Source organism: Rhinoderma darwinii, unplaced genomic scaffold (assembly GCF_050947455.1).
Source record: "Rhinoderma darwinii isolate aRhiDar2 unplaced genomic scaffold, aRhiDar2.hap1 Scaffold_739, whole genome shotgun sequence".
Classification (NCBI taxonomy): domain Eukaryota; kingdom Metazoa; phylum Chordata; class Amphibia; order Anura; family Rhinodermatidae; genus Rhinoderma; species Rhinoderma darwinii.
The window spans coordinates 146,561-171,144 of record NW_027464301.1 but is presented as its reverse complement, the minus strand read 5'-3'; the positions used below and the strand labels follow the sequence as shown (position 1 = coordinate 171,144).

Below are 24,584 nucleotides of genomic sequence, written 5' to 3'. Positions count from 1 at the left end.
GGCAGCTATGGGGGCTTTATACTGTATGTGGCAGCAATGGGGGGCATGATACTGTATGGGACAGCTATGGGGCATTATACTATATTGGACATTATAGTGCATGGGGCAGCTATGGGTGTCATTATACTGTATGGGGGCATTATACTGTATGTGGCGGCAATAGGGGGCATTATACTGTATGGGGCATTATATTGTATGGAGTGCATTATACTCTATGGGGGCATTATATTGTATGGGGCAGCTATGGGTCGCAATATACTGTGGGGGCAACCATGGAGGGTATGATACTGTGGAGGCAGCTATGGGGGGCATTATACTGAGTGGTGGCATCTATGGGGCATTACACTGTGTGGGCAGCTATGGGGGCATTATGCTGTGTGTGGGCAGTTATGGGGGCATTATACCGTGTAGGGGCAGCTATGGGGCATTATACTGTGGGGTCAGCTATGGGAGGCATTATACTGTGGAGGCATTCATGGGGTCTGTCGTGCAAGGCGGCTGGGTAAGGTGTGCATGCAGTAATTGAATAATACCACCATATAGTAACTGAATAATACCACCATACACTGACTGAATAATACCTCCATACAGTGACTATATAATACTACCATGCAGTAACTGAATAATACCACCATACACCGACTGAATAATACCTCCATACAGTGACTAAATAATACCACCATACAGTGACTAAATAATACCACCATACAGTGACTGAATAATACCACCATACAGTAACTGAATAATACCACCATACAGTGACTATATAATACTACCATACAGTAACTGAATAATACCACCATTCACTGACTAAATAATACCTCTATACAGTGACTATATAATACTACCATGCAGTAACTGAATAATACCACCATTCACTGACTAAATAATACCTCCATACAGTGACTAAATAATACCACCGTGCAGTGACTAAATAATACCACCATTCAGTGACTAAATAATACCACCATACAGTAACTGAAAAATACCCCCCTACACTGACTGAATAATAGCTGCAGACACTGACAGAATAATACCACCATACACTAAGGCCTCATTCACACGACAGGGTCCGAGTGTCGGCCGGGACAATCGGCCGTTTTTGGCCGATTTTCCCGGCCGGTTTGCATCCGGTTTGCATCCGTTCCGGGCCGAGTTTCCGTTTTTACCGGCCGATTTGGACCCGATTTGCATCCGTTTTTTTCCCTGTCCGTTTTAAAATCGGATGATTTTCATTTCAATTTTTTGCCCCACACAGCCCTTTGTAGATAATGCCACAGCCCCCCTGGTAGGTAATGCCACCCAGCCCCCTGTAGGTAATGCCACACAGCCCCCTGTTGGTGATGAAACACAGCCCCCTGTTGGTGATGCCACACAGCCCTCTGTAGGTGATGCCACACAGCCCCCTGTAGGTGATGCCACACAGCCCCCTGTAGGTAATGCCACCAAGTCCCCTGTAGGTGATGCCACCAAGTCCCCTGTAGGTGATGCCACCAAGTCCCCTGTAGGTGATGCCACCCAGCCCCCTGTAGGTGATGCCACCCAGCCCCCTGTAGGGGATGCCACACAGCCACCTGTAGGCGATGCCACACAGCCACCTGTAGGCGATGCCACACAGCCACCTGTAGGCGATGCCACCCTGCCCCCTGTAGGCGATGCCACACAGCCCCCTGCAGGCGATGCCACACAGCCCCTTGCAGGCAATGCCACCCTGCCCCCTGTAGGTGATGCCACCCTGCCCCCTGTAGGCGATGCCACCCAGCCCCCTGTAGGCGATGCCACCCAGCCCCCTGTAGGCGATGCCACCCAGCCCCCTGTAGGCGATGCCACCCAGCCCCCTGCAGGCGGTGCCACCAAGCCCCCTGTAGGTGGTGTCACCAAGCCCCCTGTAGGTGATGCCACCAAGTCCCCTGTAGGTGATGCCACACAGCCCCCTGTAGGTTGCACCCATCCCCCCCTTCCAGGAGAAGTCACTGACTTCGATGTCCATATATGGACAGTGGAGTCACTGACTTCTCCTGGAGAGGAAATCCCTGCCACAGGTCGGGAATTCCGCTTCAGAAGTGAGTGACGTCACTGTCCATATATGGACAGTGTAGTCACTCACTTCTCCTGTAGCGGAATCCCCGGCCATAGAGTCGGGGATTCCGCTGCAGAAGTGAGGGACATCGCTGTGTCCATATATGGACAGTGTAGTCACTCACTTCTCCTGTAGCGGAATCCCCGGCCATAGAGTCTGGGATTCCGCTGCAGAAGTGAGTGACATCGCTGTGTCTATATATGGACAGTGTAGTCACTCACTTCTCCTGTAGCGGAATCCCCGGCCATAGAGTCGGGGATTCAGCTGCAGAAGTGAGTGACATCGCTGTGTCCATATATGGATAGTGTAGTCACTTATTTCTCCTGTAGAGGCATCCCCGGCCATAGAGTCGGGGGATTCCGCTGCAGAAGTGAGTGACTTCGTTGTGTCCATATATGGACAGTGTAGTCACGCACTTCTCCTGTAGCGGAATCCCCGACCGGGGATTGGGGATTTCGACTCCTACAGGGAGCAAAAAAAGAACCTCCTCCTCTGCACTCTACACTGTGAGGAGGAGGAGAGAGAGTGCGCGTGCGACGGTAGACCCGGCCATCACTCAGGACATATTCCGGTGATGGCCGTGTATTACCCGGCCCCATAGACTTCTATGGGAGCCGGGCGGCCGGGTACCCGGCCGAAAATAGGGCATGTCCCGGCCGTCAAAAAATTGGTCGTGTGAATAGCCCCATTAGGGGTCTATTGTTCCTAATGCAGCCGGGTGCCGGCCGATTTATAAACGGCCGGCACCCGGCCGGGAAACCCTGTCGTGTGAATTCCGCCTAACTGAATAATACCTCCATACAGTGACTGAATAATACCACCATAGAGTGACTGAATAATACCACCATACAGTGACTGAATAATACCACCATACAGTGACTAAATAATACCTCCATACAGTGACTAAATAATACCTCCATACAGTGACTGAATAATACCACCGTACAGTGACTAAATAATACCACCATAGAGTGACTTAATAATACCACCATGCAGTGACTGAATAATACCACCATGTAGTGACTGAATAATACCACCATACACTGACTGAATAATACCACCATACAGTGACTGAATAATAGCTCCAAACAGTAAATGAATAATAACTCCATACAGTAAGTGAATAATACCACCATACAGTGACTGTATAGTAGCTCCATACAGTCAATGAATAATACCTCAATACAGTCAATGAATAATACCTCCATACAGTATTTGAATAATACCTCCATACAGTGACTGAATACCACCATTCACTGACTGAATAATACCACCATACAGTGACTAAATAATACCACCATACAGTGACTGAATAATACCACCATAGAGTGACTTAATAATACCACCATGCAGTGACTGAATAATACCACCATGTAGTGACTGAATAATACCACCATGCTGGATCTATTGCACTAAGAATACCAGTGGTGCCCTGCAGACGCCATTGACTTTTAATGGGTCAGCTGGGTTCCGCCGAAGTGTCCGTCATTTTGACAGGAAAAATATAATCCTTTTTGTTCTACAGACTTACGGTATTTCCTCAAGGGTAATCCAAAAAGGATCATCTCCATATCCTGATGGCCTGGAAGAGAAAATACAAATCCAGTTAGAATAACAAAACTGAAACCTACCAAAAAAATCATCTATCATATTTGGCAAGGATGTGGTGTCCGAGGCACAGTTAGCTCTGCCCGCAGCCCGACCTGCAAGAAGCCTGTGAGGAAGGAGATGTGAGTGCTCAGTCTGTCTGTTGTTTGTGCCTCCATTTGTCTGTGAGTCTGAGTGTTTGTGTGTGTATAAATTCCAGTATGTGGGTATGTGTGTCTTTGTGTGTCTTTGTGTGTGTGTGTGTGTGTGTGTGTGTGTGTCTAAGTGCCTATATATGTATCTGTATAGTGGCGTAGCTATAGAGATTGCATCGGTCGCAGCTGCGACCGGGCCCCCAAGCCTGTGGAGCCCGCAGGGCCCTGTTGCCACCCAGTGCTGACCGCTCTTCCAACTGTATTTGCGTCCTCAGGACGCAAATACAGTTCAGTGCAATGCTGGAGTCCTGCTCCAGTATTCACTGTGCCGCGAGCGGCTCGGCGCAGGCAGGCGCGATGTAGTGAGTCACTCACAGCACAGACCGGAGGAGAAGGATTCTCCACCCATCGTGGGAATGGGGATAGGTAAGTAATTATGTTATTATTTTTCTATTAGGTATGTACATATGGGGGCATTATACTGGGTATGGGAGGGGGGCTCATATGGTAGCTGCTGAGGGGGCATCATACTATATGGGGGCATTATACTGTATGGAACAGCTATGGGGGCATTAAAATCTATGGGGCAGCTATATGGGGCATTATACTGTATGGGGGCATTATACTGTATAGGACAGCTGAAAGGGCATTATACTGTATGGGGGGCATTATTCTGTATGGGACTTCTATGGGGGCATTATAATGTATGGGGGGCATTATACTGTATAGGACAGCTAAAGGTGGCATTTTACTGTATGTGGGCATTATTTTGTATGTGGCAGCTATAGAGGGCATTATACTGTATGGGGAGAATTATACTGTGTGGGGCAGCTATAGGATGCATTATACTGTATTGGGGCATTGTACTGTATAGGACAGCTAAGGGGGGCATTATACTGTGTGGGGCATTATACTGTATAGGACAGCTAAGGGGGCATTATACTGTATGTGGCAGCTATGGAGGGCAATCTACTGTATGGGGAGCATTATACTATATGGGGCAGCTATAGGGGGGCATTATACTGTATGGGGGCATTATACTGTATGTGGCAGTAATGGAGGACATAATACTGTATGGGGGCATTATACTGTATAGGACAGCTAAGGGGGGAATTATACTGTATGGGGCATTATATTGTATGGGACAGCTATGGGGGCATTATACTGTACTGTGCAGATATAGGGGGCATTATACTGTATAGGGCATTATACTGTATGTGGCAGCTATGTAGGGCACTATAGTGTATGGGGGAATTATACTGAATGGGGCAGCTATAGTGGGCATTATACCGTATGGGGGCAATATACTGTACGGAGCAGCTATAGGGGGCATTATACTGTATGGGGGCATTATACTATATGTGGCAGCAATGGAGGGCATTATACTGTATGGGGGCATTATACTGTATAGGACAGCTAAGGAGGTATTTTACTATATGGAGGGCATTATACTGTATGTGACAGCTATGGTGGGCATTATACTGTATGGGGGCACTATACTGTATGGGGGCATTATACTGTATGGGACAGCTATGAGGGCTTTATACTGTATGTGGCAGCAATGGGGGGCATGATACTGTATGGGACAGCTATGGGGCATTATACTATATTGGACATTATAGTGCATGGGGCAGCTATGGGTGTCATTATACTGTATGGGGGCATTATACTGTATGTGGCGGCAATAGGGGGCTTTATACTGTATAGGGCATTATATTGTATGGAGTGCATTATACTCTATGGGGGGCATTATATTGTATGGGGCAGCTATGGGTCACAATATACTGTGGGGGCAGCCATGGGGGGGGGGGCATGATACTGTGGAGGCAGCTATGGGGAGCATTATACTGTGTGGTGGCATCTATGGGGCATTACACTGTGTGGGCAGCTATGGGGGTATTATACTGTGGGGTCAGCTATGGGAGGCATTATACTGTGGAGGCATTCATGGGGTCTGTCGTGCAAGGTGGCTGGGTAAGGTGTGCGCAGGGGTCTAGTGCTGTTGGGAAGGAGTAGGGGGTCCAAGCTGAATTTTTGCTCCAGGGCTCTTTAGCAACGCCCCTGTATCTGTAAGTGTATATATTTCTGTGTGTGCATCTACTACATTATCTGTGTTCAGAGTTATGACTGTGTGTTATCTGTGGTGTTACATAGGACTGCAGGTGACATCTACTACATTATCTGTACTAAGAGTTATCACAGTGTGTTATCTGTGGTGTTACATAGGACTGCAGGTGACACTACTACATTATCTGTACTCAGAAAGTTATCACTGTGTCTTATTTGTGGTGTTACATAGGACTGCAGGTGACATCTACTACATTATCTGTACTCAGAGAGTTATCAATGTGTGTTATCTGTGGTGTTACATAGGACTGCAGGTGACATCTACTACATTATCTGTACTCAGAGAGTTATCACTGTGTTATCTGTGGTGTTACATAGGACTGCATGTGACACTACTACATTATCTGTACTCAGAAAGTTATCACTGTGTCTTATCTGTGGTGTTACATAGGACTGCAGGTGACATCTACTACATTATCTGTACTCAGAGAGTTATCAATGTGTGTTATCTGTGGTGTTACATAGGACTGCAGGTGACATCTACTACATTATCTGTACTCAGAGAGTTATCACTGTGTTATCTGTGATGTTACATAGGACTGCAGGTGACACTACTACATTATCTGTACTCAGAGAGTTATCACTGTGTTATCTGTGGTGTTACATAGGACTGCATGTAACATCTACATTATCTGTACTCAGAGTTATCACTGGGTGTAGAGCTGGTAGATTTTTCCCAAAAAATAAAATCTAGATTTTTGTCAATCATTTTTGATTTGATTCAAGATTTTCTTATTTTTAGGAGTAATTAAGGAATTACTGTGCATGCAATTCCCATATCTCAAAAAAAATACCAGGACACAATTCTTTACATTAGAGTTATCCAATAATATATATTGATTATCAGGATTGTCCCTCAGCTGCTACGTGTGATCATGCTCACTTATAAAAGGCACAATGCTGATAATCATCATATATATATATATTTGGCTCAGAGAATAAGAAGAGCAACTATGAGTGCAGAGGAACGCCAGGAACAACGAGAAACCACTTCCCAAAACAAGGCGTTAAGAAGGCAAAACCCTGAAGTAAGACGACCCTGTAATGAAGAACGTCGTTCTCAAAGAGCACAATTATAAATACTTATCATTCCTTTTACTAGCAAACCCGTGTAACGAGCTTTCTATACTAGTATAATATGTCTCTCCTAGATAAACACACTTAAATAATGGAATCTATATATATATATATATTCCCATAGATGATACCGTATTATCGTCCTTTATGTAGACATATTAGCACTCACCCCGGGATTACTCATATATCATCTACATGGAAGATTCCTATATCCAACACTAGAGAAATAGGCTCATTATTCAATAAGATAATTACCAGAAATACACCTCCGTCTCCTCAACTTTCTTCCTCCAACTGTTTAAGAAATAAAAAAAAATACCAATATTACACATAATTGTTCTTGAAAGGAATATAAAATATACTATTGTTCTCTTTTATAATATACGAAACAGTCGATACAAGGAGGAGGAGTTTCTCATAGCAACCAATCAGATTGCAGCTTTTATATATGGTATATTTTCCCTGGGCTTTGATTGCCTGATGGGAAAACGTGAGTGGTGATGTCAAAAGGGATCCTACATAAAAACAGGGTTGTGTCTAGAACATTTTTTTCATAAAGCCTCCACACCCCAGGAGGCAAAAGCATTTTTCATTACTATCAATGCCTACTTCTTTCTGTGACTGAATAATACCCCCATACAGTGAATACCACCATACACTAACTGAATAATACCCCCACATCACCATACAGTTATGTCATTACAGTTTGATTCGTGGAGCCCCAAACTTTAAAACTACCACCAATCGAGGGACATCGGCTCTATCAAGTACAGCCGTCCTTATCAGGAACGTTGCATATGGTTTACTGTTTACTCAGGCACAGGGGCTCGTCCATATGATCTACTGTGCCTGGTACTACAGCTCAAGGCATCTCCTTCCTGTAAGGCATAGCCATACTCATATGTACAGGGCCGTTTCTGTGCAGATTAGACCCCAGTCAGACCCACACAGATCAAACATTCTAAGAATAGGCCATCGAATGTTAAATTCCAGGTAGTGAAGGGGTAACTTCCTTTGTGGTCTAGGGTATTAACCCCTTTGCGCAGCACAACGTAATAGCACGTCGTGGGGCTGAAGGTGATGTATCGAGGGGGCTCACGCGCTGAGCCCACTCCATATGCTGTGGGTATCAGCTGTGTATTACAGTTGACACCCAGTACTAACGGCCAGGAACAGCGATCGCAATGTTCCTGCCCGTGTAAACCGTCAAATGCTCCGGTAAAAAAAAAAGTTTAAAGAGAGGGAGCGGCCCCGTCCGACACCTCGTCTTCCTCCCACAACGCGATCGTAGGGTGCTTATGGTTGTCATGGCAGCCCAGGGCCCTAATAAAGGCCCCTAGGTCTGCTTTCACTCTGCCTCTGTTAAGCCCGTCCTGTGACAGGGCTTAAGAGAGGCCTGTAAAATCGACAATACATTGCAATACATGGTCCTAGGGGAACTAATAAAATGTGTAACAAAAATTTAAATAAAGAAATTAGTGAAAAAACAAAAACTTAAAAGATCAAAAAAGCCCCCTTTTCCCATTTTTCCCTCTGAAGTAATGTCAAAAATAAAAAAAATAAACAAAATAGGTATTGTTGCGTCTGTACTATTACAATATACGCTTATTGAACTTGCACGTGAACGCTGTAAAAAATGTAAAATTTGAAATGCCAATCTCTCTAAAAAAAAATCATAAAAAGTGATCAAAAATGTATATGTACAAAACATGGTACCAATAAAAACTACAGCTTCTCTCCCAAAAAATAAGTCCTCACACCGCTCAGTTGTTAAAAAGTTCTGGCTTTCAGAATGTGGTAAAGCAATTTTTTTTTTTAACAAATAGTTTTTAAAAAAAGTGTTAAAATATATAAATCCTATATGAATTTGGTATCATCGTAATCTTATTGAGCCACAGAATAAAGTTAAGTTGTCATTTTTACCGCATGGTGAAAGCCGTAAAAACAAAACCCAAAAAACAATGGAGGAATCGCATTTTTTTCCAATTTCAGCCCGTAAATAATTTTTTTCAGTTTTTCAGTACATTACTAGTCCTTCTTAAAGAATTAGAATATCTTAAAAAAGTTAATTTATTTCAGTTATTCAATTCAAAAAGTGAAACTCATATATTATATAGATTCGATATAACACCAGCAGATGACATTGTGAAAAGTATTCGGCACACTGAGTCGTAGGTAATGGATTCTTGACATTTTTATTATGTTTGATGCCAAGGGTTAGGTGCAACGTTTCGGTCAAATGACCTTCGTCAGGCACTATAAGTATACAGAATATTTATACATTGGTATATAAGCATCATATACGTACATTGGTCAAAAGTTGAGTAAAACATAACGTAAGTAAGGAAAGTAAATAAATAAAAAACGAAATAAATCAAAGAACAGAATTGTGCATTGAAATATCACAGAATAAATCAAGCAAGAACAGTATGAGTGTACGGACGACATCCTTGTCCCAAGCACAATAACGTAATCAGGTATGCAGCAATATAACGAGTTCTTCATATAGGCAGCATAAACAGTTCCACAGAGGCTGTGTTTAACAAATAGAGATATCCATACATAGCTCATTAAGGAAAAGACAGGGGTAAAGCAGTATCTCCTGTTGTCAAACAGGTACATCGCTAAGGGATTAATAAGTCTTTAAAAACGACAACTATGACAAACTATCACTAGTTACCTCCTGTAATATATTATGTTTGAGAAACACTGTCCCCCTAATGCAGGCTCTCCAAAGATATTACCTAAGTATAGAAGCATATATATCATCTACGTTTCCCCACATTTTAACACGTCTCTGGCACGGCACATAGTGCATCTATTGGAGACAGCAAGCAGAGATATTGAAAACTGTAAGATATTGATGCATAAATGATATTGAGAGGTTGTAGAACTTTTTATTATACAATATAGCATGTACAAGATCTCCGCCGCCATGCAATTCTATAACAAATGGCTGCAGCCGAGAGCCTACAGCAGGGATTCCCTTCACGCTCGATAACATATAGGCGTTACTAAGGACAGCAAGGACCAATCAGATTAAGGAGAGGCAGGGTTTGACAGGAGAGGACACGAGTGTCCTCTGATTAGCAGAACGCCCATGGCGTGACGTCAATAACCATACGCGCGCTGGGACACGCCCACTGCCCGCCCCGCTCAGGGATATTTAAACCTACGATAGATCCCCCATTTTAGTGCCAAAAAGAAGCGGAATTCCGCCATTCGTATCCACAGCGCCGATCGTCTGGACATACCAGAAACCAGGGTAACAAGGTAGGCTTGACAACAACTCTGCACTCAATACATTACAACTATGAGCTGATGTTATGCTAGTTAGCACTAGACTGATAGCCTTTGCAGACCATGGAAGCCTGTCACACTTTATTACCACTTTATTACCATGTTATGAGGTTACTATGTTACCCTTAGCGATGTACCTGTTTGACAACAGGAGATACTGCTTTACCCCTGTCTTTTCCTTAATGAGCTATGTATGGATATCTCTATTTGTTAAACACAGCCTCTGTGGAACTGTTTATGCTGCCTATATGAAGAACTCGTTATATTGCTGCATACCTGATTACGTTATTGTGCTTGGGACAAGGATGTCGTCCGTACACTCATACTGTTCTTGCTTGATTTATTCTGTGATATTTCAATGCACAATTCTGTTCTTTGATTTATTTTGTTTTTTATTTATTTACTTTCCTTACTTACGTTATGTTTTACTCAACTTTTGACCAATGTACGAATATGATGCTAATATACCAATGTATAAATATTCTGTATACTTATAGTGCCTGACGAAGGTCATTTGACCGAAACGTTGCACCTAACCCTTGGCATCAAACATAATAAAAATTTCAAGAATCCATTACCTACGACTCAGTGTGCCGAATACTTTTCACAATACGATTGGGTTGGGACCCTATTCGTGCACCTACCTGGATCTAGTGCATTCCGAACCATTTTCCACCAGCAGATGACACACTGACTATGGAAACTTCACACTGGGCCGCAAGCAACTTGGATTGACGCCTCTCCACTCTTCCTCCAGACTCTGGGACCGTGATCTCCAAATGAAATGCAAAATTTACTTTCATCTGAAGACCGGACTTTGGACCACTGGGCAGCAGTGTTGGTCCACAGTGTTATATCAATTCCAGAGTCAGCGCAGCGTCTACCAGCACATTTTCGAGCACTTCATGCTTCCCTCTGCTGACAAGCTTTATGGAGATGCTGATTTCATTTTCCAGCAGGACTTGGCACCTGCCCACACTGCCAAAAGTACCAACACCTGGTTTAATAACCACAGTATCACTGCACTTGATTGGCCGGCAAACTGGCCTGACCTAAACCCCATAGAGAATCTACCGGGTATTGTCAAGAGGAAGATGAGAGACCCCAGACCCAACAATGCAGACAAGCTGAGGGCCACTATCAAAGCAACCTGGGCTTCCATAACACCTCAGCAGTGCCACAGGCTGATCACCTCCATGCCATGCCGCATTGATAACACCTCAGCAGTGCCACAGTCTGATCACCTCCATGCCATGCCGCATTGATAACACCTCAGCAGTGCCACAGGCTGATCACCTCCATGCCACGCCGCATTGATAACACCTCAGCAGTGCCACAGGCTGATCGCCTCCATGCCACGCCGCATTGACAACACCTCAGCAGTGCCACAGTCTGATCACCTCCATGCCACGCCGCATTGATAACACCTCAGTAGTGCCACAGGCTGATCGCCTCCATGCCACGCCGCATTGACAACACCTCAGCAGTGCCACAGTCTGATCGCCTCCATGCCACGCCGCATTGATAACAGCTCAGCAGTGCCACAGGCTGATCACCTCCATGCCACGCCTCATTGACAACACCTCAGCAGTGCCACAGTCTGATCACCTCCATGTCACGCCGCATTGATAACACCTCAGCAGTGCCACAGGCTGATCACCTCCATGCCACGCCGCATTGATAACACCTCAGCAGTGCCACAGTCTGATCACCTCCATGCCACGCCGCATTGATAACACCTCAGCAGTGCCACAGGCTGATCACCTCCATGCCACCCTGCATTGATAACACCTCAGCAGTGCCACAGTCTGATCACCTTCATGCCACGCTGCATTGATAACAGCTCAGCAGTGCCACAGGCTGATCACCTCCATGCCATGCCGCATTGATAACACCTCAGCAGTGCCACAGTCTGATCACCTCCATGTCACGCCGCATTGATAACGGCTCAGCAGTGCCACAGGCTGATCACCTCCATGCCATGCCGCATTGATAACACCTCAGCAGTGCCACAGTCTGATCACCTCCATGTCACGCCGCATTGATAACACCTGAGCAGTGCCACAGGCTGATCGCCTCCATGCCACGCCGCATTGACAACACCTCAGCAGTGCCACAGTCTGATCGCCTCCATGCCACGCCGCATTGATAACAGCTCAGCAGTGCCACAGGCTGATCACCTCCATGCCACGCCTCATTGACAACACCTCAGCAGTGCCACAGTCTGATCACCTCCATGTCACGCCGCATTGATAACACCTCAGCAGTGCCACAGGCTGATCACCTCCATGCCACGCCGCATTGATAACACCTCAGCAGTGCCACAGTCTGATCACCTCCATGCCACGCCGCATTGATAACACCTCAGCAGTGCCACAGGCTGATCACCTCCATGCCACCCTGCATTGATAACACCTCAGCAGTGCCACAGTCTGATCACCTCCATGCCACGCTGCATTGATAACAGCTCAGCAGTGCCACAGGCTGATCACCTCCATGCCATGCCGCATTGATAACACCTCAGCAGTGCCACAGTCTGATCACCTCCATGTCACGCCGCATTGATAACAGCTCAGCAGTGCCACAGGCTGATCACCTCCATGCCATGCCGCATTGATAACACCTCAGCAGTGCCACAGTCTGATCACCTCCATGTCACGCCGCATTGATAACACCTCAGCAGTGCCACAGGCTGATCACCTCCATGCCACGCCGCATTGATAACACCTCAGCAGTGCCACAGTCTGATCACCTCCATGCCACGCTGCATTGATGCAGAAATTCATGCAAAAGGAGTCCCGACCAAGTATTGAGGGCATATCCTGTACATACTTTTCAGTAGGCCAACATTTCGGTATTAAAAATCATTTTTTAAATTGAACTTATATAATATTCTAATTTTCTGACCCACTGAATTTTGGGTTTTCATTAACTGTTGCCATAATCATCAACATTAAAAATAAAATGCTGGAAATAGATCACTCTGTGTGTAATGAATCTATATAATATATGAGTTTCACTTTTTGAATTAAATTACTGAAATAAATTAACTTTTTGATATTCTAATTCATTGAGAAGGACTAGTATATGGTACTTTAAAAAGTGTCAGTAAAAAGTACAACTACTCCCACAAAATATAAATACGCCCTCACACCACTCTATTGACGGAAAAATAAAAAAGTTATGGCTCTTGGAAGGCGGGGAGTGAAAAACTAAAATGAAAAAGCAAACAATGGCTCAGTCCTGAAAGGGTAAAAGGGGTTTCTCATGCCATGCTAATAGTCCTGGTTTTGACCCATTAACCGCTTCCCGACATTTGACGTATCCATACGCCAAAGTCGGGTAGGGGAAGTATGGAGCGGGCTCAGGGTAACTAGCACCATCGCGCTCGAGCATGATCCCGCTAGTTTAACTGGTTAAATGCCGCGGTCAACAGAGACCGCAGCATTTAAATAATTAGAAAGAGGGGGGCGACCCCCTCTAACAGCTCATCACGCCCCCCGCAACGCAATTGTGGGGGGGTGATGGTTGCTACGGCTGCCTGGGGGCTTAATGAAGGCCCCCAGGTCCGCCATCTTTGTACACCTATTAAGCCTCCGGCAGGGCTTAATAGTGGCCTGTCACAATCACGATATACTGCAATACATTAGTATTGCAGTATATCGTGCAAGCGATCTAACGATCGCTGGTTGAAGTCCGCTAGGGAGACTAATAAAAAAAGTAAAAATGAGTTAAATAAAGTTTTTTTTTTGTGTAAACAAAAATAAAAGTATTAAAAGTTAAAAAAAACACCCTTTTCCCATTTTCCCCCTAGAGCATAGTAAAAAAATAAATAAATAACCATAATTGGTATTGCCGCGTCCGTAAAAGTCTGAACTATTACAATATATCATTATTTAACCCGCACAGTGAACGCCGTAAAAAAAACAAATTGTAAACGCCAGAATCTCTATTTTTTGGTCACCTAATCTCCCACAAAAAATGAAATAAAAAGTGATAAATAGTATTATTAAAAACTACAGCTTATCCCGCAAAAAATAAGCCCTCATACTACTTAATCAACGGAAAAATAAAAAAGTTATGGCTCTCAGAATTTGCTGACACAAAATACATTTTCTTTTTTACACCTAGGTTTCTACTTGTAAAAGTAGTAAAATATAGAAAAAACTATATATATTTGGTATCGCCGTAATCGTATCGACCCACAGAATAAAGTTAACGTGTTGTTTTAATTGCACAGTGAATTCCGTAAAAACGGCACGCAAAAAACAATGGAGGAATCGCTGTTTTTTTTCTTTTTCTACCCCACATATAATTTTTTCCCATTTCCTAGTACATTATATGGCAAAATAAATGGTGATACGAAAAACTACAACTTGTCCCGCAAAAATCAAGCCCTCATAGTACTATATTGATGGAAAAATAAAGACGTTATGGCTTTTGGAAGGTGGGGAGGAAAAAACAAAAATTAAAATCTGAAAAAGGGCTGCGGCGGGAAGGGGTTGAAGTAGGTTGGGCTTATATAGTATGGTATAAAAAATGAAAAACATTTTCAGGTAGTTTTTGGGGAATTACGATGGTAAATCATCCGTTGAGTTTAAATATTATTTGTGATTTGGAATGTAAATGTTGTTTTATACAACTCTGCCCATCACCAGGGATCCTACATTACATACATCTCATCCCGGTATTCTTCTTCATCCTTAGGCCCCATGCACACGAACGTAAAAACGCCCGTAATTACGGGCCATAATTATGGCACGTTTTTACGGGCCCATGGACTTCTATTGGCCACGGGTACCTCCCCGTATGCTTACGGGAAGGTGCCCGTGCCGTTGAAAAATATAGAGCATGTCCTATTTCAGGCCGTAATTACGGCACCGGCAGGCCCATAGAAGTCTATGGGGCTCCCGTAATTACGGGTGACTACGTGTGTGCACCCGTAATTACGGGAGCGTTGCTAGGCGACGTCCGTAAATAGTCACTGTCCAGGGTGCTGAAAGAGTTAAACGATCGGCAGTAACTGTTTCAGCACCCTGGACAGTGACTTCCGATCACAATATAGATCAACCTGTAAAAAAAAAAAAAGACGTGCATATTTACCCAGAACTCCCTGCTTCTTCCTCCAGTCCGGCCTCCTGGGATGACGTTTCAGCACATGTGACCGCTGCAGCCAATCACAGGCCAATCACAGGCTGCAGCGGTCACATGGACTGCCGCATCATCCAGGGAGGTCGGACTGGATTTCAGGAGAGGGACGCGTCACCAAGACAACGGCCGGGTAAGTATGAATTTCTTTTACTTTTTCTGCGGAAAGGGCTGTCCCTTCTCTCTATCCTGCACTGATAGAGAGAAGGGGCTGCCGATTACTGCAGTGTAATTTTGCAGCGAAAACGTGCCCGTAAATACGGGTGGAATACGGGTGACCAAGGACCCATATTTACGTCAGTATTTACGGGTGGACAAAAATACGGTCGTGTGCATGGGGCCAAAACATTTTCAGGTAGTTTTTGGGGAATTACGATGGTAAATCATCCGTTGAGTTTAAATATTATTTGTGATTTGGAATGTAAATGTTGATTTATACAACTCTGCCCATCACCAGGGATCCTACATTACATACATCTCATCCCAGTATTCTTCTTCATCCTTATTCTTTATCTTTTCCTCATTATTTCCCAACTCTGCATTCTCCTCCTCCTCAATCCTTGGCTCCTCCTCACTCTTCTCCTCTTCAATCTTTGTCTCCTCCTCATTCTCCTCTTCAATTTTTATCTTCTCCTCCTCAGTCTTTATCTCCTCGTCCTCCTTCACAATCTTCATCTCCTGATCCTTCTCCATCCTATTAGAGAATAAAAAAAGATAGTGAGAATCCAGGACATATTCTATAGACTTATTATTAAGGATCATTAATAACTACTGTGACCTTTTTTTGCCAATATTTTATACTAGAACCATCCCCACCCTGCACCTCAAAATGTACAAGACCTATTCATTGTTACTGTTGTGGAAGTCAATGGCTCAAAATATATTAGACTGAAATTTAGACGAGAGTTCCAACAGACACTCACGCCAGGCACTTCATCCAGCATCCTAATCAGGAGATTTCATTTCGATATGAGTGAAGAAGAATAAATCACACAGACGCTGCTGATATGCTCAAAATACTCCTCTGAGGTTTATTGCCAAACTCAATTATAATATCATTCAAAAGGGGTGTAGGCTTGAGGTTAACCAATCAGAGGCAATGTAACAATAAGGGTATGTTCACACGGCAAAGCAAAAACGGCTGTAAAATACGGAGCTGTTATCAAGGGAAAATAGCCTCTGATTTTCAGCAGTTTTTTATGCATCATGCGTTTTTTTATGTATTTTTTTAAGGACATTTTTGGAGCTGTTTTTCTATTGAGTCAATAAAAAACGGCTCCTAATAAGGCTCAAGAAGTGACATGTACTTCTTTTTTACGAGGCATTTTTTTACGTGTCATTTTTAGAAATGGCGCATAAAAACCGCCCCGTGGGAACGAAACACAGTTTTTCCCATTGAAATCAATGGCCAGATATTTGAAATTGTATCTTTAGCCATTTTTCGGGGCATTTACAGCCCAAAAAACTTCTGAAAATAAGCCGTGTGAACGTACCCTAACTCTTATTCAGCCAATAGCATACTATGAGAATATTTCAAATGCATTATTATAATTCATCATTAAAATGCTGACATCAGAATTGCATCGGGAGGCAAGCATACAATAGAGTGGTGTTAGCTGCTCTTTCCCATAGAGGGAGTACATAAGATGAAGAGAAATAGTTGCACTTTATGTCCAGGCGTTCAGCCAGACAGCCATCTGAACATTTTGAAGGATATAAGAATAATACACAATAATAACATATTTTTGCAGACTCAGGCAGAACTATGTAGAGGAAAAGTGGAGAATAAATATCTTCGTAATTTGGCATGCTTGATAATTCATAATGTAATTTAATACAGAGAATATAAGCAAATTGACCAACCATCACATTACCAATACCCAACCTGTACCAGAACCCTCAGTACCCAGTCATCCATGCCCATCTTGTACCTGATACATGGATGTACATAGAAATATTCACACTCATATTGTGTTACCCATGACAGTATAATAATCCAGATACAGTAGCTCCATGTTAGGGCACATTCACACGTGGCTGAATTGCTGTTGAATTCCGCTGTGGACAGTCCGCAGTGGAATTCTGCAGCAGCCGTTTTTTACATTTCTTTCTATACATTTTTAGGAAATTTAGTTCAGACGTTGCAGAAAATAACGGTGCGGAAATTAGCCTGCGGTGCAGAATTTTCCCTCCGCAGCATGCTCATTACATTGCGGAGAAGAAGCGGAATTTCACTGCGGATTTTAGCCTTTGCAATGCAAAAACTGAAATCTGTGTCAAGTCCGCTGTGATATCTGCAACGTCTGAATTACCTGTCAAATATGCAAATGTTGGTGCAGATTCGTTGCGTGATTGCCCCAAATCTTCACCAACATTTGCAGCGGAAAAACTCTGCCACGTCTGAACATGGCCTTATAATGGTGTCATGTGCTATAATGTCCAGCACAAGAGTGTAACCCAACCCCAATAATATTCCTTATTCTAATAGTAGTCTTAATAAGTTTGCCTATGGTTGTGTCCTGTGTACTGACCCGGCACGTGTACTATCTCATATAATATGGATTCCGATTGAATGCTCAGAGTAAATGATGCATGGGGGTCATGTAACTAATACCATGTCAGAGGGGCTTCATAGTGACAGGCACGGGCTGCAGGAGGCCGCTGTGCAATAACGTGCCCCTTATACGCACCCCCTTATGTCTCTCTAACAATCCACCAGTAACTCTGAGCCATGAAACTCATCAGCACCGTCCCTTACATGTAATCTAACAGTAGGAAGCTGCTTTTTAGGTGACAGTAGGCCCCTTACCTACTGGACCCCTGTGCTACTGGGGTTTCCTACATATGGCATTAGGCAGAATGCCATATTTTAATCCTTTACCGCATTGTAATAGCATTTCACATTTAGCCGGTTATTCCTGTAAATGTCTCTACTATTACGGCACAGTGATGGTAATATACAGCCAACATCCCAATGCAATGGCCAAGATCAGAGATAACTCTGGTCTTGGACGTATAACCAATGCCAGCCCAACGGCACCCTCATGACGCGATCACAGGGTGACGGTGCGTTACCATGGCAGACAGTGGAATATTACATGGAGGAGATATAGGAAGAATAGAGGAGAGAAAGAGAAACAGTAGAAGAAAATAAAATACTCAACAGGAGCTGAACACAGAGCGGACTTACTTTACACCAACTACAACCCTCAATGGAGTGTCGGCTCAGCAGCTCCTTATATAATCTGAGTGATGTCATAATGTGCGGGGGCGGAGCCAACATTCACAACATTCCGTGACATCTTAAGCAGCAGCAAATATTATTTAAAGGGACAGGACCAGGCCGAGCAGCCAATCCAATTCTATATAGAGGAAATGTTCTCCACCTCGGCTCCCGAAACCTTGTAGATGAGGAGACAATGACATTATTTCTATACAATGTAATTGTGGGGTTATATATACTTATTATAACACAGATATATCCCCGACAATCCCTCATATATCCCAATAATACAGAAGCCATAAATAACATAGCACTGGATTGTATGTACAAGGGAGGGGGGATGATGTGTGGATGATGGGTGGATGATGGATGATATATGGATGATGGGTGGATGGACTGATAATGGATGGACTGGTGGTGGATATATGGCCGGTATATAGGACAGTACATTATAAATAATACTACTATATAATACTTCAGTCATTTATGGACACGCTGCTATTCGCTGGATGAAGTGCGGGGACATTATATTATTTCCCATATAAATATGTATCCACTAGAGAAGTCTGGACGTGTCATTGTGTCGGGGGCGTCTTGGATTTCTCAATCGGAGCTGCGTCTTCTCAGCTCCTCCCATAATATGACATAAATTCACCTGATATAAGATATATAACTAAAGCCATAACTGTCTATATAAAAATGGCTGACGGCACCAGACAGGGACAAGTCCCCCGAGGAGACAGTTATAGGGACTGGGATCACAGTATTGGTTCCATTCATTTCCAGATGTTTCTCTGTGATCATCTGTAGCTCCATAGTGTCAGTGGCGTAACTACCACAGTAGCAGCAGTAGCAGCTGCTACGGGGCCCGGGGCATGGGGGGGCCCGTGTCGCCTTGATAGTCAGGCACATTACATTATGTGCCAGGCATGGAGGCACGGGCCCCCTAATGCCTACTAGTAGCATCCCGTCCCTAACGTTACACTAGGCATCCGGGGGGGGCCCCGGTGACAGCCGTGGGGGGGGGGGGGTCCGGGGGCCCGGTGATATTCACTGTGCACTCCACTGATAGTCCGACTCCTCCTCCACACACAGTGGAATAGGACGGCGATACGTGGTAGGAGGAGCGCTAAGGCAGGGGAGAGGACAGGGGGCGGAGCTAAACGAATGGCGCGAGACATCGGGCGGAGGACAGTACAGTCAGGAGCCAGGACTGCCGGAGTACTTGCATCCCATATGATGGGCGGAGGACTCAGGACTGCCGGAGAACTAGCATCCCATAGGACGGGCGGAGGACAATCAGAGGACGGCCGGAGGACGTGCAGACTGCAGAGGACAGGTACATAAAATAAAAAAGTTCATGGGAGAAGGGAAAAGTTTTTAGGTAGAAAAATCTGCCTCATAATTCCTTCCGGAATTTTGAGGCATATTTTGAACACTTCCCACGTTTTTCGTTGCGTTTTTTTGTGACGTTTTTCGGCCATCGGGCCGTGGACAGAAAAACGCAGCAAAAAATGCATGGGAGGCGTCGGCGTCTTTTTCCCGCGAGCAGTAAAACTGGCTCGCGGGAAAAAGAAGCGACATGCCCTATCTTCGGGCGTTAACACCTCTGACCTCCCATTGACTTCAATGGGAGGCAGAGAAAGCGTATTTCGCGGTGTTTTATGTCCGGCGGCGCTCAATGGCCGCGGGCAAAAATCGGCGTGCAGGCAGAGGAAAATCTGCCTCAAACTTCCAAACGGAATTTTGAGGCAGATATTCTTCCTGCAAAAAACTCAGTGTGAACATAGCCTAACGCTTCTTTTACCCGCAGGCGTTTTTTACTGCTCGCAGGAAAAATTTCATGGTTTTCAATGGGAGGCACTTTCCCCCTAACACCTATACTGAAGCCTTAAGGTCCTGTTCACACAGATTTTTTTGCAGACAGAAAAATCAGCCTAAAAATTCCTTCTGTAATTTTGAGTCAGATTTTCACATGCCTGCACGCCGTTTGCCGTATTTTTTGCTGCGTTTTTTGGAGGCGGACATTGAGCGCCGCAGGCAAATTTCTCTGCCTCTTATTGTCAATGGGAGGTCAGAGACGTAAACGCACGGAGATAGGGGCAAGTCGCTTGTTCCCGTGAGCGGTTTTAGCTCGCTCGCTGGAAAAGACACATCCGTTTCCGTCTGTTTTTTTACACGTTTTTCCGCGTCAAAAAGCATGCTGAAAAACTCAGTGAATTCCCCCTCAGGGTATGTGCACACACACTAATTACGGACGTAATACGGCCTTTTTTGCCCCGAATTACGTCCGAAAAAAGCGCCTCAATAGCGTTGACAAACATCTGCCCATTGAAAGCAATGGGCAGACGTTTGTCTGTTCACACGAGGCGTATATTTACGCGCCACTGTCAAATGACGGCGCGTAAATAGACGCCCGCGTAGAAGAAGTGACCTGTCACTTCTTTGGCCGTAATTGGAGCCGTTATTCATTGACTCCAATGAATAGAAGCCAATTACGCCCGTAATGGACGCGGCGTTCAAGCGCCTGCACATGCCGTTACGGCTGAAATTACGGGGATGTTTCTTCCTGAAAACATCCCCGTAATTTCAGCCGTTACGGACGCTGTCGTGTGAACATACCCTAACACATATACTGATGCCTGCCTGGCCCTGCCCTCTGCCAAGTTATATAACTTCAAACTTCACACACATTACATTAAAGAAAGGGGTCCTCTGAGCATTTTATATTGATGGCCCATCCTTAGGATAGACCATCAATATCAGATCAGTGGGGGTCCGTGATTGATGGGACCATAGCGGTCGTCTGACTTTTCCCAGTTAACAAGCACAACACCACACACACACGGGGCGACTGTGCCTGGGATCGCATTCAAGTGAACGGGACTGAGCTGCAATCCCAGGTGCAGCTGCTACCGATGTGTACGGCGCTGTGCCTGGTAAACACTGAAGAGGCCAAGGCGACGAGTTCTACGGCCCCTCCAAAAAAGCTGATCGGCGGGTGTTCTGGGAGTTGGACCCCCGCCGATCTAATATTGATAACCTATCATAAAGATAGACCATCAATAAGAAATGTCCAGAGGACCCCTTTAACACCCTAATGACATGCCACGTAAATGTACGTAGCAGCCATCATGGGGAAGTATGGAACGAGCTGAGCGCACCCATACTCAGCAGATCTCAGCTGTATATTGCAGCCCAGTGTCGCAGTGTAGCTATAGAGGTCGCAGTAGTCACAATTGCGACCTGGCCCTGAAGGCAGTGGACCCGTAGAACTGATAAGTGTTCATTGTCGGGAAGGCGGGAGTTGTGGCGCCGTTGGTTACCGGGAGGGGGGGGCCCCAGTCAAAAGTTTGCTATGGGGCCCAGTCTTCCCTAGTTACGCCCCTGCATAGTGTCCACCATTCACTACACAGACAAGTATAAAGATGTCTCTGTATATAATGGGGAATATGAGCAGTCCCTGCCTCTCCATGACAGCAGTCTAACAGAAATAGTTGTGTCCATAGCAACCAATCACAGCTCAGCTTTAATTCTGTAACCTGCACTGGGAACATGAGACGTGGACTCCGATTGGTCGCTCATGTGCTCATTTACTTTTTGTTCTTACTGGTTTTTAACAACTTTATTAATCATTCTTCTTTTCAAACAACTGACAATTCCGAAATATAACACAGAATCCCAGCACCTTATGTATCATCATCCCAGAATGTGCCGGAAAAAGGGGAGACCTCCAGGACTGCCAAAAGAGCTGCCAAGTCTCCGGGTGCCATGTTCTGTCTGCAGATAATCACATCTCCGGTTCATGAAGTTCTTCTCCCCTGTGCAGCGCCCCAGACAACGTCCTGATGGTGGCGCAGATGTCACAAGTTTGTCTACGGCGCTGTCCGGGAGTGAATGTACACGCCATCAGTGCCGATTTTGGAGAGACAATGCCATTAACTTGGCCACAAAAAACTTGCAGTTTATGCAAATTTTATCTTGCAGTATTTTTTTTTAAGAGTCTGAAATGTTTATTTCTATACTGTAAACAAGTGCCAGATTATCAGAATTTCTGGATTATTAGATGCCCTATTAAAGGAATTTTCCCATATTAAGATAAATACATGACTAGTATATACACCGTTACATTATTTTAATATTACATTATTACGACCGGAGGTCTCAGATTATCGATTATTGGATGAGAACAGCAAAGTATACTGTAGAAATTAAAAACTAAACTCAGAAAATCTGCAGGAAGACGACCGAAGATAAAACGTTATCACTTAGGCTAGGGCTTCACAACAACATGACGTAGTACGTGAACTGCGGTGCAATTGGTCCCTAAGGGAACAAAAAAAAGTTACAAGGGACTATCACAAATTTTTAATGTAGTAATTGGTTCACCAGTTTTCAGCCCCCGCCCTTGTGAGATTTCAGATTACGTATTATGCCAATTTCTGGACTATTGGATTACAGATTAAGGGGGAGTTCACACTGAGTTATTTGACCCGGAAACTGTGCCGCAACACACGCCAAAAAAGCCTCCTATTGACTTAAATGGGAGGCGAATGCTTTTTTTTTCCCGCGAGTGGAAAAACTGGCTCGTGGGTTTGAGGGACAGGCCCTATCTTCGTGCGTTTACACCTCTGACCTCCCATGGACATCAATGGGAGGCAGAGAAAGCGTATTTTGCAGCATTTTATGCCCACAGTGCTCAATGGCCGTGGGCGAAAAACACCACGAAAATCGGCGTACAGGCAGAGGAAAATCTGCCTCAAAACTCCAAACGGAATTTTGAGGCAGATTTTCCTCCTGCAAAAAAACTGTGTGACCCCAGCCTAAAAGGAATCCTACTGTATTAGTAAATAATAGGACAGCGCATGAGCTTTACTTTTAACTCCTTCCCGCCATAGCAATTTTTCAATTTCATTTTTTCCTCCCCACATTACAAAAACCATAACTTTTATTTTTCCGTCGATATAGCTGTATATAGGCTTGTTTTCTGCGGAACGAGTTGTAGATTCTCAGGGCACTATTTTTTGTGCCATATAATGTACTGGGAAAAAGTGATCCCATATTTGGGGTTTTTTGTTTTATGGCATTTACTGTGCAGTAAAAACGGCAGTTTAACCTTATTCTGCGGGTCAATACAATTACGGTGATACCAAAATTTCTTTTTTTTTTTGTTTTACTACTTTTACAAGGAAAATAAGGATTGCTAAAAATAAAATTTTGTTTTGTCACCAGATTATAAGAGCCAGATTATTATTTTTTTTCTATTGGTTCCATTTTAAAAAAAAGGTATGAGACTTTATGATCACTTTTTACTTCATTTTTTGTGGGAGATGAAGTGACCAAAAAAAAACAGCGATTGTCGGTGTCATTTGTTTTTCTTAGGTCATTCACTGCAAGGGTTAAATAATGTTATATTGTAATAATTCGGACGCAGCAATACCAGTTACGCTCCTTTTGTTTTTCTACATTGTGTTGGGGGAAAAATTTAATATGTAGCGCTCGAAAATGTCCTGGTAGACGCTGCGCTGAATTGATATAACACACTGGACCAACACTGCTGCTCAGTGTCCAAAGTCCTGTTTTCAGATGAAAGTAAATTTTACATTTCATTTGGAGATCTCGGTCCCAGAGTCTGGAGGAAGAGGGGAGAGGCGTCAGTCCAAGTGTCTTGTGGTCCAGTGTGAAGTTTCCACAGTCAGTGATGGTTTGGGGGCCGTGTCATCTGCTGGTGTTGGTCACTGTGTTATATCAAGTCCAGAGTCAGCGCAGCGTCTACCAGGACATTTCCCAGCACTTCATGCTTCCCTCTGCTGACAAGCTTTATGGAGATGCGGATTTCATTTTCCAGCAGGACTTGGCACCTGCCCACACTGCCAAAAGTACCAAT

The 24,584-nt window shown here is 44.3% G+C and overlaps 1 protein-coding gene across 1 annotated transcript in view; it reads right to left on the bottom strand.

Annotated features, from left to right (window-relative positions):
- The window catches only part of LOC142730027 (uncharacterized), a 119,894-nt gene that overhangs the window by 72,549 nt on the left and 22,761 nt on the right, over positions 1–24,584 (bottom strand). The window contains exons 7-9 of the mRNA XM_075849338.1: positions 15,950–16,168; positions 7,282–7,320; positions 3,612–3,662 (exon numbers count right to left, since the gene is read on the bottom strand). Coding sequence (XP_075705453.1) covers positions 3,612–3,662; positions 7,282–7,320; positions 15,950–16,168 — 309 coding nt within the window. The remainder of the gene's footprint in view (positions 1–3,611; positions 3,663–7,281; positions 7,321–15,949; positions 16,169–24,584) is intronic.